This window comes from Oreochromis niloticus, linkage group LG6 (genome assembly GCF_001858045.2).
Source record: "Oreochromis niloticus isolate F11D_XX linkage group LG6, O_niloticus_UMD_NMBU, whole genome shotgun sequence".
NCBI classification, from domain to species: Eukaryota; Metazoa; Chordata; class Actinopteri; order Cichliformes; family Cichlidae; genus Oreochromis; species Oreochromis niloticus.
Genome location: NC_031971.2, coordinates 15,719,977 through 15,735,871, shown reverse-complemented (window position 1 = coordinate 15,735,871; position 15,895 = coordinate 15,719,977). Strand labels below are relative to the sequence as shown.

The 15,895-nt window shown below is 41.3% G+C and overlaps 2 protein-coding genes across 10 annotated transcripts in view; one reads left to right on the top strand and one right to left on the bottom strand.

Annotated features, from left to right (window-relative positions):
* The window catches only part of lrba (LPS-responsive vesicle trafficking, beach and anchor containing), a 174,712-nt gene that overhangs the window by 52,579 nt on the left and 106,238 nt on the right, over window positions 1–15,895 (bottom strand). For all 9 annotated transcript variants that reach the window (XM_019360054.2, XM_019360055.2, XM_005469852.4 and 6 more), the window contains 2 exons: window positions 14,922–15,065; window positions 13,001–13,137 (listed from right to left, as the gene is read on the bottom strand). In XM_019360054.2, coding sequence (XP_019215599.1) covers window positions 13,001–13,137; window positions 14,922–15,065 — 281 coding nt within the window. The remainder of the gene's footprint in view (window positions 1–13,000; window positions 13,138–14,921; window positions 15,066–15,895) is intronic.
* On the top strand, window positions 9,880–11,939 carry mab21l2 (mab-21-like 2). Its single transcript, XM_005469848.4, has one exon. It carries the CDS (start codon window positions 10,488–10,490, stop codon window positions 11,565–11,567), a length of 1,080 nt encoding a protein of 359 aa, XP_005469905.1. The 5' UTR covers window positions 9,880–10,487; the 3' UTR covers window positions 11,568–11,939.

Here is a 15,895-nt window from a genome sequence, read left to right as displayed (position 1 = left end):
AGCCTAAAGACTCAAAGTATTCAACTCCAAACGTCACCCAGCAAGAGTTTGTGCTCCCTGAAAGAAAGTCCCCTTTGAAAGGATCTTTGGGGCCACTTAGTCTGAATTTAGCCTAATAAGGATTAACTCCCCCCTTTTCTCAGCCCTTTTCACTGTTTGCTAACAGGTTAGCCTTTTTTCTGTCTTCGCCTGCTTGGCCTTTTTGAAGTGGGAGACAAAAAAAAGTCTTGTGTAGATTTAGGGAAATGCTACAGTGGTCTTGGGGTTAATTGGTGGTGAATTGAAGACTTCAGTGCATTAAATCATTAAAAATTGGGCATAAGCTATGAGGACGAAAGCCTTAGAAGTGCCCCAACATATAATAAGATACCAAAGTGGTATTAATTATCACTTATGATGGCAGTAGCAGGTATATACATAAAACAAGCCCCAACAGAAACTATAAGTCAAAGCCTTAGTAAATGACAGATAAAGCTTTTAACGCCAGAGTGCTAAGGATTTTAGTAAATTACAGTTTTCCTTTAAGAATGGCAAAGAACATAAAATGGGAATTTTATGCTGATATATTCAACATCAGTGCTTCCTTTTCACTCCATTGCAGGCTGGAGTGAGGCCACAAAGAGCTCAAAAGTGATGGGTAACAAAGGATGGATAAGTGAAGAGAAAAGGGCTGTGAAACTGCAGATATCCACAAACTGATAATATTCTCCTTTGCTGAAAATTCATAGTTGAATTCAATGTCTGTCATGATAATGCAGTTCGAAGCAAATGACTCAACAGTGCAAAAAAAAAAGATATAGCATTGTTTATATTTTGCAGGTGCAACAAATACAGAATATCTAGAACATGTTATGAAAAAGTCAAAGAGAATTAAGATAATTTACTAGAATTGTGTAACAAAGAAGTTCATATAGAACGCACACCTCGCACTGTGGCTAAATGTACGGCCTTTGTGATATTGCTGAGCACCTGTTGACATGGACGGGACATGAAAGAGCTTCTATACATTCCTGGATTTGTCAAGCGCATCAGTAAATGCTAGCACATCAGGAAAAGCTGGAAAAGAATGTATACGCTTTTCACTGACACTCGGAAAAATCAGGGAGACAGCCCGGAGCCTCCGCTAAAGCACAGGAGCTCTTTAGGACTAAATGCTGCTGGCCCTCTGCTCTCCTATAAGCTGCCATAGCAAACATCAGACAGGTTAAGATCACCGACCGGCTCCTATCGCATTCTCCCCGCTTTCCTTCAGTCTCCCATTTTGCCATTTACTGAAGGATAGGCTTTTTTGGGGGTATGTGTGAGGCTTTGCTGAATAAATTCTTCTCTAATCCAGCTATTGTCAGCAGCTTAAGTGGGTGTAGGGTGAAAAGTACACCCCTCTTGGGGAATTTAGGGTGGGTTGTCCGAAAGGAAAGATGAAGAAGAGAAAAGGCCTTTTTAGTGGAGAAAAAAAAAATGTTGTGGAGAGTTAAAATATTTGTACGTGACTCAATTGGTGCTCCAAATTTATCAGCGACAAGCACTTTCAGCTACACTTGGAATGACGGAAACTGAATCAACAACAGTTTTCAGTTCCGTGTGCACACGGGGCGTTATCCCATTGCTGACTCAGAACACAGGGCATTAGACGCTAGTTTTAATACTGAAACTTGACTGTTCTAAGCCAACGTTTAAGCTAAAGTTTCTTCTTTGCATATCGAGCTCACAGGGTATCATAAGCTTCAATTATGAATAATACTCTGATAAGCATAAAAAGCCATTTCTGATCTGATCTGCATGCAGCGTGTTAATGGGCAGGTAGAGTAGAGCTAGGTCTGCAAGAGAACTGCTGAAAATGCACGTTAGCTTCATCTGCAAATAATACACATATGAGCAGTAGCATTAAACAAAGTTGTGACCAGCAAAATAGCAACAAAGAGCAGAAAAAAAACCCCAAAGTATAAGCTTTGCACAAACAAACTGACCCACTCAATCTACAAATATTAAGTCATGGTCTTTGAAAGGCAAAATAAATGATTTTATACAGAAGTTTCATACGGACAAGTTTAATTTTAAGTTCTCAGCTTTTTATTCTACCATGGAGGCTGAAAAACGACCGAGATTGCTGGTGTGAAACCAATCTAACATGAACCACTAAAAAAAAAAAAAAATCAAAGATCTGTGGTGTAAAAAAAAACATGATTATTGATGAAGATGTTAAGTTAAAACTAAATCTGATTCACGATTACGGTTTGATTTTATTCAAGACCGTCTGTGTATTAAAATTGTTTTGTATTGTTGTTATATTATATTCCACAAATCCACTTTCCTCTTCCACTAGAAAAGGAGTCTTGGATGAGTAAGTAATCTCCAGACCGTCCCTCTGGTTGTGCCGTTTAAACCACACTGAATGGGTCATTAACCATGATGACAATGGAAGTACGAGAATTTAACATCCTTCTCTCTGGCACACAAGATGTCTTTACACAGATTGTGCATCAGTGTTATGAGGTTGCACATATAAAGCAACCTGTTCTTGACTTTTTCGGAAATTAAAAACATGCGTTATGTTGATGTCAAGCAATTTTACCTTTGCATTTGTAAGGAAACCAAAAAAAATGGAGACTTAACATAAATAGCTACTTGGCTTCTACAATCCATGGGTCTCGTTTTAACTTTTGATATGCAGCAGAGAGCTTTCTGACAAACCAAGAGCACATTTACAATTCCAATTTCCAATAAGCACGGCTGGACATCGATCTTTCAATCAAAGCCGCGTGCTTCTCTGACCTCAACTGAATAGCAGAGGCTCGTGAGAACAGCAGGTACACAGGTGCTGATTGTAATATCAGTAGCCTACCAGGCAGACTGGCATCCATAAACAGGCCTATCCATCAGGCTGGTGCGTTGCCTTTGACATGTGTGTCAGAGGCAGACGAAGGGAATAAATGATGGAGAGAGGGGATCAATCAAAGGAGGGGAGGAGGAGGCACCTGCCCCCTGACTGGTCCAGTCAAGCCCAGAGATGGAGCATGATGGAGGGGCTAGGCTCAGGTGCAAAAAAGGGGGGGCAGCTCTTTGTCTGGAGATGCTTGGTTAAGTGTGAGCCAGGTCAAAATGGCCACAGTGGTCTGCGGATGTGTTAAGGTCCAAAGTCAGGTCACAAACAGAGAGAGGCTGAGCGTGTTTGTGAAGAAAAGGGGGTTGTTCAGTATATTAAACGCGTGTGTGTGTGTGTGTGTGTGTGTGTGTGTGTGTGTGTGTGTGTGTGTGTGTGTGTGTGTGTGTGTGTGTGTAGGAGACATTAGTCATCATTATGTGGTGAGATGAGACTGTCTAATGGTTCTTTACGTGATTACCTATGTGGCAATCGTCTTTCCCTGACCTGTCCTACCTGGTTACCATTTGCTGCACAGATGCATCATCGGCCTGTTTTTTCACAGGAGTCACGGTTCACATTGCATTGCAAGGGTTACAACAAAAACACAAATATGCTATAACTGTACAAAACAAATTCAAGAAGCAAGCTGAATAATAAATTATTATTATGTGTAATATACCTGGATGTTTTAATTGGATTATAACACTGGTAGAAAAACGTTGAAAACAAGACTACAAATCTAGGAGCCACACAAGCTGCCCTGAAGATGTTTTTTAGCAAAGTAGTGTTTAATTCTAATGTAAACATGCTAAAAACTATCATTTTAGTATGATGAGCATTATAATAAGCGTAAATTAGCGATGAATGCTACTCTCACTACTCTCAAACTGGCGTTTGGGACAGATTTTAGAGAGAAAGGGAAGCACACATTCTGATTGTGGCTCCGAGATTTCAAGTGCGGTTTCAAGTGCATTTTACCTGTCAACCTCAGAAAACACCAGCAAATAGAAAAACGCTGCAAGAGCACAGAAAACACAGCAGAAGCTGAATAAAACAATGAAAAAAAAAAAATCTCTTAAGACTTAAAACTTTAAGTTATAAATATAACATGAAAAAAAAAAAAAATCAAAGGAACACCACTGGCAGGTTGGGTGTGGCATCGTGGATATTGACACGAATTTTATTATCACCCATGTGACTTAGAGGACGTCAGTCTCGTGTTGACACTAAAGGAAAGTCGACGCATCACCAGAGTCATGAGGTTTAAACCTGATATGAATGTTTGTAAAATAAACGACACAAAAACCTGAGGAGATATTTCAGTCTGGACCAGTGTTGGGCCAACGGTAAAATCAATACACCTAATAAAAGAAATACATAATCAGATAATGGCCGAAATCTCAAAGATGTCTAATGATAATTGCAGGTTTAATATATGCAAAGGGTCAGATTCTGAATGAAGGGTCGATATCGCGATATGTCTACTGAAGACTTCAAGTTCATTAATCATCAGTGACATAGCCTTATTCAGCTGGATGTGAGGGACTGTACACAACAGTCCATGTGGTCCATGCACTCTGAGCGAGCAACACAGATATCCAGATAATCAACTGTAAAACAGGGTGTTTCACCTCCTACTGGGCAAACAGAAATACACTTCAGAAACCTTAATTTGGTGTTATCTCCTGTAGTTGGCTTAAATAATTCCAGATTGCCCGCATGTGTTTTTTTGTTGACAAGTTCCCAAATCTGTGCGGTAACTTGACTTAAGTTGAGCATTTAGCTTATTGGATTTCCCGATGACTGGATGATCCAAAGTGGGCTGGGAAGAAGGAGCATGAAGCTTGACAGTAAGCTGGCCGTGGATGTTGGGAATTTAAAGACAGAAAATCATTTCACGCTTGTGAAATCTGTCTTTGTTAAGGGAACACTTCATGCCTTCCACCTACTGTAATTACTGCACCTGAGAACCGGGCAGAATGCGAAAGAGTGAAGGAAAGTGAAGGACTAGAAAGAGAAAGAAGGTCAGCCTAACCCTTCGCTCTACTAGTCGTTGCCATAGTGTGGCTGAGCGATTTATTGACCATCTCAGGATGTGCTCCAACCAATAGAGTGGAACAGTATGAAGGAGAGACGGTGAGAGGCCAGTATGAATGAGTGAGAGGATCTGTTTCCTTGGACTCATTGATAATGACATACCTGCTTGGGCTGTCCGTTAGTCCTATAGCACACACTACTTAGGCTCTAACTGGAAAATCAATAGGCTCCTCTCTCAGAGACCTCTGGCTGCCATGGCTCTTTGTGATTGGCAGCTCCAGCCGAAGGTCGTCCCTGGCGACCATGAGGGTTTGGTGGAGCAAGCAGCAGGAGGGTGGAGGGGGGTGATCCCCGCAGTCTGACACTTTGGGAAAGCTTAACGATATGGGACTGGTTGCCACATAACACACCAGGGTGGTTTTCCTTGACTGAATGGTCATTCATTCAGCTGCTTGAACCAACCCTGGGTAGCCGTCACCACCCCGCTAATTAGAGTTACCAATGTCTTCTCAGTGGGGATTTTATTATTGCGTACTGCAAGGCTGGACACTGACCTTTAGGACAAAACTACTGACATTCTTTCAAATGTTTTCCATCTGTGTTTTTTTTTTCTTTTGGAAGAAATATTTTGGAGAATTTGTGAATGCGCACAAAATTTTAGGGGTATTTTTTGTAGCAGTTTGCGTACAGATGGCTTCATATGAGGCATATAAACCAAATTAATTCGAGTGAAGGTATTTTGATGTTGAATAATGTGCAACAGTTTGATCCCTCGCTGGATCAGAAAGATTTACAATCGTTTACATCTCTGCCATCAATTTCTTTACAAATGCTGTGTCACAGTTCTGATTTCGTAAATATACCAAGTCACAGTACACAAGTTGATAACCATCCTCAATCTGTAAAAAAAATCTCATCTTCAAGCACTTTAATGATGGATGGAAAGCATAAACATATTTCAAAAGATTAATTTCCGCTTTTTAATCTGCAGCTGCAGCTCTTGCAACGCCCCCTTCAGTATTTTCACCCTTTACTTTATTCAGCTGTTAACACTGCAAAGTCCAAACAGTACGATAGCATGGAGCACGCTCAAACTGCACTAGGAAGGGTTACAAACGCCATCCAATCAAGCTTTTGCAGATATTCCCTTTAACCAATCAGCTGGGGGGGCAGAGCGGATTTCACTTCCTCATACATGCGATATTAGCAGTCTCCAGGAGAGGCTCTGCAACAATAACTCTGCATGCAATATTGATGGCTGGTGTCTAAACGCGGAGAGGGTGCTGTTAAACACACACATACACAGGCAAACGCACATCTGCTCTGCTCCGTGACTTCATCAGTTCTGCTATCTGCTGAGCAGATGCAGAGGCCTGCCAGGCAATTAGATGCCTGCGATGATTTTCTTTGAGCTCTCTATGGAGCTGGCAGCTGGCTCCATACGGGTACGGGAGACGGCAACAAAACGTGTGAACAAGAACATCAAAATTTACTCTCTCGGTTCACACGTGTGCGGATGTTACTCATGTGCTGTGTGTGTGTGTGTGTGTGTGTGTGTGTGTGTGTGTGTGTGTGTGTGTGTGTGTTGGGAGGCAATGAGTCACTTTCCCTGGACCTATCATGTTTCCAGAGAAATAAAGAGAGGAGAAAAAAGGGAATTATCTAAAACTGGCAGCAGTGCTACTATACCCCTCACTTCAAAGTACAAAGCAAGAAAGAGGATCAGTGTTAATGGGTGCAACTCGACTCTCAGTTTACTTTACTACTGATTATTGAGACTAACTATTAAACAAGTAGATGAACCAAATAACCAAATTATCACAGTCCCACCCAACTCCCACCTGATAAGGAACCAAATGTATCTTTGAGGCTTTGATACCAATTGTAAACTAAGGTATACAAATATTGTAGTTTATGCAGTCTGGAAAGAAGGGCAATAATTGTGTGAAAATGACAAACTCAAAGCAAGAACAGAGAGGGGGGGGGAGCGTGTTATTGTCTACTCATCAGCTGGAAGATATTCGTGCAGTCAGTTTTGCGCTTACGAGGGGATGGCTGTGGAGTCGCGCAGGCTTGGATCAAAGAGCTCTTTGACGGGATCTTCTCTACACTCAGAAATGAGAAAACCTTCCAGGAACGCTGAATGTTTTCCAGAGATGTACAGAAGAACGTATGAGTGACTGAGTGAGGTAAATGAGGTACAAACAGTTGGCATTTGCCGTTCATATATATAACAGTATGTATGAAAGAAACTATGAGGAGTGTTAAAAAAGCAGAGAAAATGCTAAAATCTCTGCTCCAACATGCGCTGACTGAGCTTCTGTTTTCCAAACTTCGATGGACATGTAGCAAGCTGAAATATAATGACGCTCCTATTCTGACATATGGCTGACCTTTGCACTTTGGCTGAAAAAAACGATTTTATTAATCCGACACGAGGTATCCATTCTATAATAAAAATGAACACTGCAGCTCAGGAACGCGTGGTGTGATAAGTGGGCCCGAAAAGATCCCTAGTGTCTATATAAAACTGTGCATTTGTGTCACCGTATATTTCATTAAACCAGGCTTAGCATCTCCTTCATAATATTTGGACACTTGCTCTCCAAGTAGGGCCGATTAATCTCTCCGGAGCTGCGAGCTTGATAATAAACAGTCATCCTGAAATCACACAGCCAGACATTTTTTCTCACTTATTTCATCTTTTACTAAATTCCAAAGCCACATTAGGATAACGGCCGCTTGAGGGAAGACCTGGCGAATATCAGTTTAGTATTTTTATCATCAGTATTTCACAATAAATCTATGTTTGGAAGCCAAAATCAAATGTCACGACGCACCAGCAACACTTCCCCTTGAATGTTTTCTTGGTGAGGAAAGTTAATCCGACACTAAAACTGTGCTATTATCTATTGGGGGGGGGGTCCTGCTAGGTTATTATTAATAAAGATAAAAACTCACTCATAGAATTTAATGAAATTAAATGTAGTTTTTCTTTAGCACTTATTGCTACACCTACATGAAGCAAAATGTGCTGTTTGCACAGGAGTGACACAAAAGCAGTATATTAAATGTGTGTGTGTGTGTGTGTGTGTGTGTGTGTGTGTGTGTGTGTGTGTGTGTGTGTGTGTGTGTGTTTTTAAACACATCTAGTTTGAGCTCAAATACTAAAAAGGTCTGAAACTTCGTTTACAATATAGTTAATAAATTACACATCATGACTAACTTCACACTTCTCAAAATTATCACCACTTGTGGAAAACGCAACATGATAAAGTCCAGAAAATGTGGCAACTGTGAAGGTTGGCTCATTAATCTGAGCCTTTTCTGAAATGTTTATGGCTTATTTCAGTATCTTTTGCATAGTTTGGCCACTTCATATCAGCGGATGGCTCCTGGGAATCATTAATGAAGCAATATTCTGCCTTATCTATAATTTAGTAACAAGTGTCAAAAGTTTTCTTTATTTTTCTTCTTTTTGCTTCAAGCTTCCTGCAAATGAAATGTAAAAAACAAACTCCATACTCGACTCTTTGAACAAAAATCCAGCAACCTTGTTTTCTCTGCAGCCTTCAGGTTGTCGCACGACAGATTCTCTGTTCATCGGTGGCAGCCACAGCAGAAGGCCTATTTGCCTCCTACCAACATTCACTCCGAGAAATACCTTCGACGTGAAGCTTCAAAGACGATGCCTGATCGCTGCTTATTATTGATTTTATCTGAAGAAAACGAGGTCACAATAATCGACAGCGTCTTTAAAAATTCTAGGCCTAATCGGAGGAGCTTTGGTCAAAATATATATTTTCATAAAATGAATCCAAGTATTTAAACTAATTTTTAAAAGACCTGAAAGTCTCATCAAATGTTTCATTAAAATCAAATTTAAGACGCACTATTATCGCAGTGTCGTTCTCTGGACGCGTGACGGGATAGAAAACGACTAAATATTACATGTGGCTTAAACATACCCTCACACCCCAGCCTCTCGTCTGTGAGAGGATGTAATGGCTTCTTTACTTCTCCAACATGCGGTGACAAAGGGACGTCTACGCAAAGACCTCTGGTTAAATTATTCAGTATATGGTCAGGGTTCACGGCGATCAAGCCACGGGCGGTGTGTGAGTGTGTGTGAGGGAAGACGCGCACACACACACACGCTGAATAAGTTATTTAACTAGACACAATGTTGTGTACTGACTATGTAAAAGATGCCAAACCAATCCCAAAAATGCATTACTTGATTAGTTAAACAGCTCATCAGGTTTAGGAAAAGTCGTTGGGGCCGATCGTTTTGGTTTCGTTCACGTCACTAAAGAGCTTCAGAGGGGAAGCTGCAGGTGCATTCGACACATTTATCCCAGCAAACAGTACACCGACAAAACGATGTCGATCGGACATTAATCAGCAAGAAGAAAAACATATATATAATAATAGTTTATAAAAGAAAATGACACATGGATGTGATATAAAAAAATCGATTTTCACAAGTAAGGAGAATTGGGACTGATTTCAGATGAAGGGGGAATAAAATAATTTTCACTTTTATTTCACAAAATAATACCAGCAGATCATACCTGGTGTTAGGTGTCTAATTCAAAACATGGAGAATACTCCCAAAATCCGCAAAACCCCGAGTATAAAAAAATTAAGTCAGCGATGATCAAGAGAGTTTTTTATGAAGAAAGTGGCGCAAAAGCCAAAAGCCTATAGACGTTGCGATTACTGAGCCTTGGAAGTCGGAGTGAGATTTTTATTTTTATTTTTTAAGATAGAGAAAGAAACTTGTTAAATTAAAAACTAGAAGAAATAGCGAGACACGTATCTGCAGAATGCAAGCAGCTGTTAAGTTAAAGATTCAAAATCTCAATCCTCAAAATGCAGGAGAAGCTGCGCGTAAAGGAGCGGCGCTGGTCGTGGAAAAAAAATGTTTTACTGTCGGCGCGGAGAGTTTACACCGGCATATGAAGTATAAACCTAAAGGTTTGTGTTTTCCTGTGTCGACTTGGGGAGCGCTGGACTGCATGCACCGTGTGCCCAGATGCTGTCGAAGCGAACTGGAGCTCTCCTGCAGGACCGTCTGCCTCTGGCAGCTCTGATTGGCTGCTTGCACTGACAGCTCTGCACATGATTGCAGGAGGAGAAGCCCGACCCCCTTCACTCTTCTAAAGGAACCATTCATAAAGTACACAAATCCAGCTCAAAGCTGAGTGTGGACGAAAAGTGAGCGGGGGCACAGAGGAGAGAATAAGAGCAAGAAGAGATGAGTTGTTATACGCGGCGTTTTAGCCTTTAGCGTCTACAGTCCGGGAAACGGATGGTGACCCACAACCTGAATATGAATCTTCTTAGCTGTGCTGGAAGTGCTCATGTCTTGGACTGATATTTAGTAAGCTATTACGTTGCATCCCTATCCGTTTCCTCCTCCTCACACTGACGTCCATCCGCTGCAAAAGCAAGGAGGAAAAAAAAAACTTTGATTACACATTTTTCCTGCACGGTGAGCGTTTGCCTCTGGCTTTACCGGTAAGCATTGGATCCGTCAAATTACTGCGACTCTCCGGTGTACAGCCCGGACCTCTGCCCGAACATGATTGCGACGCAGGCAAAGCTGGTTTACCAGCTTAACAAATATTACAACGACAGATGCCAAGCTCGCAAAGCGGCCATTGCGAAGACTATAAGGGAGGTTTGTAAAGTGGTGTCCGATGTCCTGAAAGAGGTGGAAGTGCAGGAGCCCCGCTTCATCAGCTCCCTCAGTGAGATAGATGCGCGCTACGAGGGGATGGAGGTCATCTCCCCCAATGAGTTTGAGGTGGTGCTTTACCTTAACCAGATGGGGGTGTTCAACTTTGTGGATGACGGCTCCTTGCCCGGCTGCGCGGTGCTGAAGCTGAGCGATGGCCGCAAAAGGAGCATGTCGCTGTGGGTCGAGTTCATCACAGCCTCGGGCTACCTATCAGCCAGAAAGATCCGCTCGAGATTTCAGACTCTGGTGGCACAGGCCGTGGATAAATGCAGCTACCGTGACGTGGTAAAGATGGTCGCCGACACCAGCGAGGTCAAACTACGGATCAGGGAGAGGTACGTGGTGCAAATCACCCCCGCATTCAAGTGCACTGGGATTTGGCCTAGAAGTGCAGCTCAGTGGCCCATGCCCCACATCCCCTGGCCCGGCCCTAACCGGGTGGCAGAAGTGAAAGCTGAGGGCTTTAACCTGCTCTCCAAAGAGTGCTACTCGTTAACGGGGAAGCAGAGCTCCGCAGAGAGCGACGCCTGGGTTCTCCAGTTCAGCGAGGCCGAGAACAGGCTGCTAATGGGAGGCTGCAGGAAGAAGTGTCTGTCCATCCTCAAGACTCTGAGGGACCGTCACCTGGAGCTGCCTGGACAGCCCCTCAACAACTACCACATGAAGACCCTGCTGCTGTACGAGTGCGAGAAACACCCGAGAGAGACCGACTGGGACGAGTCTTGCCTCGGAGACCGACTCAATGGTATCCTGCTGCAACTCATATCCTGTCTGCAATGCCGCAGATGTCCCCACTACTTCTTGCCAAACTTGGACTTGTTTCAGGGAAAGCCTCACTCAGCCCTGGAGGTTGCTGCTAAGCAGACATGGAGACTAGCGAGGGAAATCCTCACCAACGCTAAAAGTTTGGACAAATTATAAACTGGTTGTCAAGACTGCGGCGAAGGACATTTTTGGGATAAAATTCAAAGACTATTCTTCAACCGAGTCTCCAAGAAATGTGAAAAGAAAATCAGCAAGAAAATAATGAAGCGAACAAACAAAACCCCCACTTTTTTTTTTATATTAAATGGAGCAATTGGGCCCCTGCCGAGAGAAAGTGAAGGTACATTTTCAAATAAATGTAATAAATTTTAGTTGTCTTCTTTAAATGTTTTCACAAAGTGAAGAAACTTTTATTTAAATATATGCACAAAAATCGTTAAGTGAAAGAAGAAAATGTAGCGTGCCAAGTTCATTTTTTTCCATTATGTGACTTAAAGAAGAAATGTTAATAAAATGTTGCAAATTAAATTACAACTTGGCCTCATGTTTGGACGTCTTTGGACAGCTGAGATGGCAAATTTGGAAATCTGTTTCACTTTAGCTTTAAAAAAATTACAGGACAAAATGTAAGTTGATGAAACACAGGCAGAAAAAAAGATTAATATGATTTAGCAAATTTTTTTTTTTTTTTTTTTTTTTTAAAGGCCCATTTTAGGCCATAAGTTATTGTAAGAGTGCCAAGCTCAACGGGATTGGATTTTTTTTTTGGTTGTTGTTTTTTAAATGAATGTAAATCCACACTCTGGTGTTCATGTGTAGGCCTGGGAGCATCTGTGCTCTGTTTGAACAGTGGTACAAGCAAAGGGCCTACAGCAGAGTGAGAAAAAAAATCTAGTAATGAACTGATTTTACTATTTGAAACCTTTATTGCCACATTTACTTATATTCATTCTGATATAAAACAACACCCAACTAAACGTGGATTTTATTAAAATAACACTTAAATAAATATGATAATTTTACAGAGTGTTAGCCAACACCCACCACACACTGACAACAAACAACCACCTGTAGGTCAGCACTCCTTTTACTGACCAATATTACTAAAACAAATTTAAATCATTTTTATTTTCAAATCAGAGCATAATTTAATCCAATTTCAACTTTTGTGTTTTTCTTATAGTGATGAAACAAATGCTGCACACTTACATGATACAACTGCTAAATTAGCTGTTATAACAATGTTCTACCAATAAAGATTATTTTTTAAATTAAACTTAAAAAACTTTCAGAGGAAAATAAAAGTAGTTTTATAAAATCCAGAAACCACTGTAAAGAGAAAATAAAACAAAGACGCAGTTGGAATCCAACCTTATGGTAACTTCAACCGCGTCTCCTCTTTAACAAATGTTTAGAGAAGCTTACAAATGAACTAATAAAATATTTTTATTAATTTTAAAATAAAGCAGACATAAAAACACACAAGCTTCTGTGTGACATTTCGATGCCAGCAGGGCCTATCGGAAATCCAAGCATGTCTTCTGTAAGTGACCGTGAGAAACATGATCAATGGAGCTTGAGTCCCTTACCTTTGGATCGATGCTCTTGAAGCTGGGCTCCTCTTCATCCACCTCGAAGTAGAGCTCGGAGGCGGTGATGGACAGGGTGCCTTTTACCACCACAGCCGGAGCCACGAGCTGAGCGCTGGTGCTCATGTTTACTGGGCCTGGAGGACGGACAGAGACACATGCCGGTCACAAAACGAGCACGTCAAACTGGGGGACCACTGAGCGCTAATGCGAAGCTGTAAAAAAGAAAATCAAAAGAATCTAACCTGATGGAAAAGTTAAAAACAAACCAGGGATCTGGTTAATTCGTGAAAGTTGATCATGGTAAACGGTAAAGACACCGTTAACGTCTGTCCACTTTTAAAGCTGACGCACAATCGCGCAGTAACCAACTTCCACGGTATCACTCTTACAATAAAGCTGCCATGTTTTTAAAAAACAAAATGCTTCGGTTGTTTAAAATAATCAGCGTTTTATTGGCAAATTTAAGACAAAACCAACACACACGAAACAATAGAAGTTCACCAACACGTGTTTTTACTTTATATAATAAAACGGTGTGGGGCAAAAAAGCCGAAAACACTAAAAAAAAAAATTAACTGATTAAAAATACTACTTTGCGTCACAACTGTCAAAACTGACTGTTCGTCAGGATCCATTGATCGGTGGCTTCTGGGAGAAGCTGTATTTCATCTCTCATCAATCTTAATTTATGCCAGTATGACAATGAGAGCCTGGCTCAGGGGAGCTGTGGGTGGAAGCTCTGCCCGGCTCTGCGCATATGAGGCATTGTATTTGCAGATGTGCGCCGCGGAGCTGCGGGCTTGATTTCCCCGAGCACCCTCGCGCTCTCGCACACGGATGGAATAAACAGATATGTATATAGTCATCCCTTTGCCTGTCGTGAACCCCGTGAGTACTGACATGTTATCCATGGGCTGAAATAACATTTTTTGTTCCGTTCACTCAAAGACATTCAATTACACCTGGAGCAGACAGCTGCTTAAGAGCACAGCTAAACCTCTCCCGACAACTTCTACGCACTTCTCGCGGGATAAATCACACGATTAGACAGGATTCAGCGTTTAATCCCATTGTCATCCAGATGCATTATTTTTATAGCACTCTAAGCCCAATTACTGCAGCTTAGTCTACCGAGCGCTGTCACTACGCATAATATGCGGATTACACGGCAATAGGCCTATTAAATGAAGATTATTTAAATAACAGACATAAAAAAAGGGGGGGGGGGGGGGGCAACATCGTGAACTGGAATCTCATTCTCATTCTGCAGCTGCAGTAGCTGACCAGGCTCACATGAAGGGAATTTAAAGTTTTATCAAAAGAAAAACTACCCTCCTTCAATCAGATAATACCTCATTTCAAAAGAGCTATCCTGGGGTAAGCTGCTACTGCCAGATAAAAAAAAAATGTTTAGAGTTGCTGCTTGGGCCTGTGTGTGTGCCTGTGTGTGTACAGTATGTTTGTAAAGCAGACCTCCAATGGCAGAGGCAGGAAAGTTAAGATGCCATGGTGGCACTAGCACTCCAGTGATGTGCTATGAGAAAGTGATGCATGCTCATTAAAAAGCTGGTTTTCCTTTGTTTATAAAGGAGCTGTACACACAAATTACTCAAGTATAAATGTAAAAAGAAGCACAGCAATATAATAAAACACCAAGGTCATATTGGAAAATCACAGCCTGCTACGGAAGATAAGGAAGACACTGTTTAGATTTGTTTCGTGTATAGATTCCTCGTATTCAGTGCAGTAAATCAGAGTTGCACATGTAGCAAAAACTCAAACTACAGTGCCACCATTTCTTTATTTGGTGTGAACTGCAGGGGGAAAAATTACAACACAGACACAAATACAAACAGGGAGGTGGGGGAATGACCGAGGAGCAGGTATGGGAGGTGGTGAACACGGGCTGCTTCTTTACCTGTGACGTTCTCCAGGTCCTTGTCCTCTAGTGACGACAGAGTGTCATCATCTCCGTCAAGGGATGCCTCGCTCTCCGAGTTTTGATTTCCCAGAGCCTGACTCCTGATGGACTGCTTGCCTTTGAGAATATCGTCCTCGGATGCTAGAGTGGGAAGCAGGAGGGGGAAAGGGCCATCTTATTTTGCATTTGAAGTAATTACAGCATAAAAGTCAAGGTTGCATTTCATACTGTAGATCGACACGACACAAATGCATCCGACTTTATTTTATGACGGAGTTTAAGGAAACAAAAGCTTTCACATCAAGTCGATTTAAAAAACAAACAAACAAATAAGAAATTGATGCACATTTTTAAAAAATAAAATAAAACAAAAGAAAAGAAAAAACAGCTCTTATAAGCAATCCCCTTACACAGTAAAAAATAACAGTGGACTAGTTGTTTGTATCCATTATCACACAGTGCTTGTTTCTTTGTTGAATTAGCTTAAGCAAAATCTATTAAAATCAATTGTCAGTCTTCTTCTTCAACTCCAAGTAAAATCTTTTATTTAATTTTCAGAACATAATTTATGTTTTATAAAACGAAGAACAATCTGAGGCCTTTTAGTAAGATGAGGCAAGTTTTTTAATATGATCTGGATGTTATGTTTTTTGCTTTTTTTCACTAAAGTGAGCATTGTGTGTTTACCCTAAATGCAGCTATTTGCATTTGAGTCTTTACCTCGATTCAGCGGTTCAGTGCAGCGCTCACGTGTACTGCATTTTCAGACAGTCAGAGCTACGAACAAAATGTGAACGACACGAGACAAAACCCAAATGCAAACACAACCCTAACTGCATTTTTCCCCCATTTACCATGAAGCATAACAAACAACTTCACAGTCAGGCTTTTCAGACACATTTAAACAAAATGATGGTCACACACTTCCCGTTTTGATTTTAACTGACACAAGTTGAGATTCCAAATACATT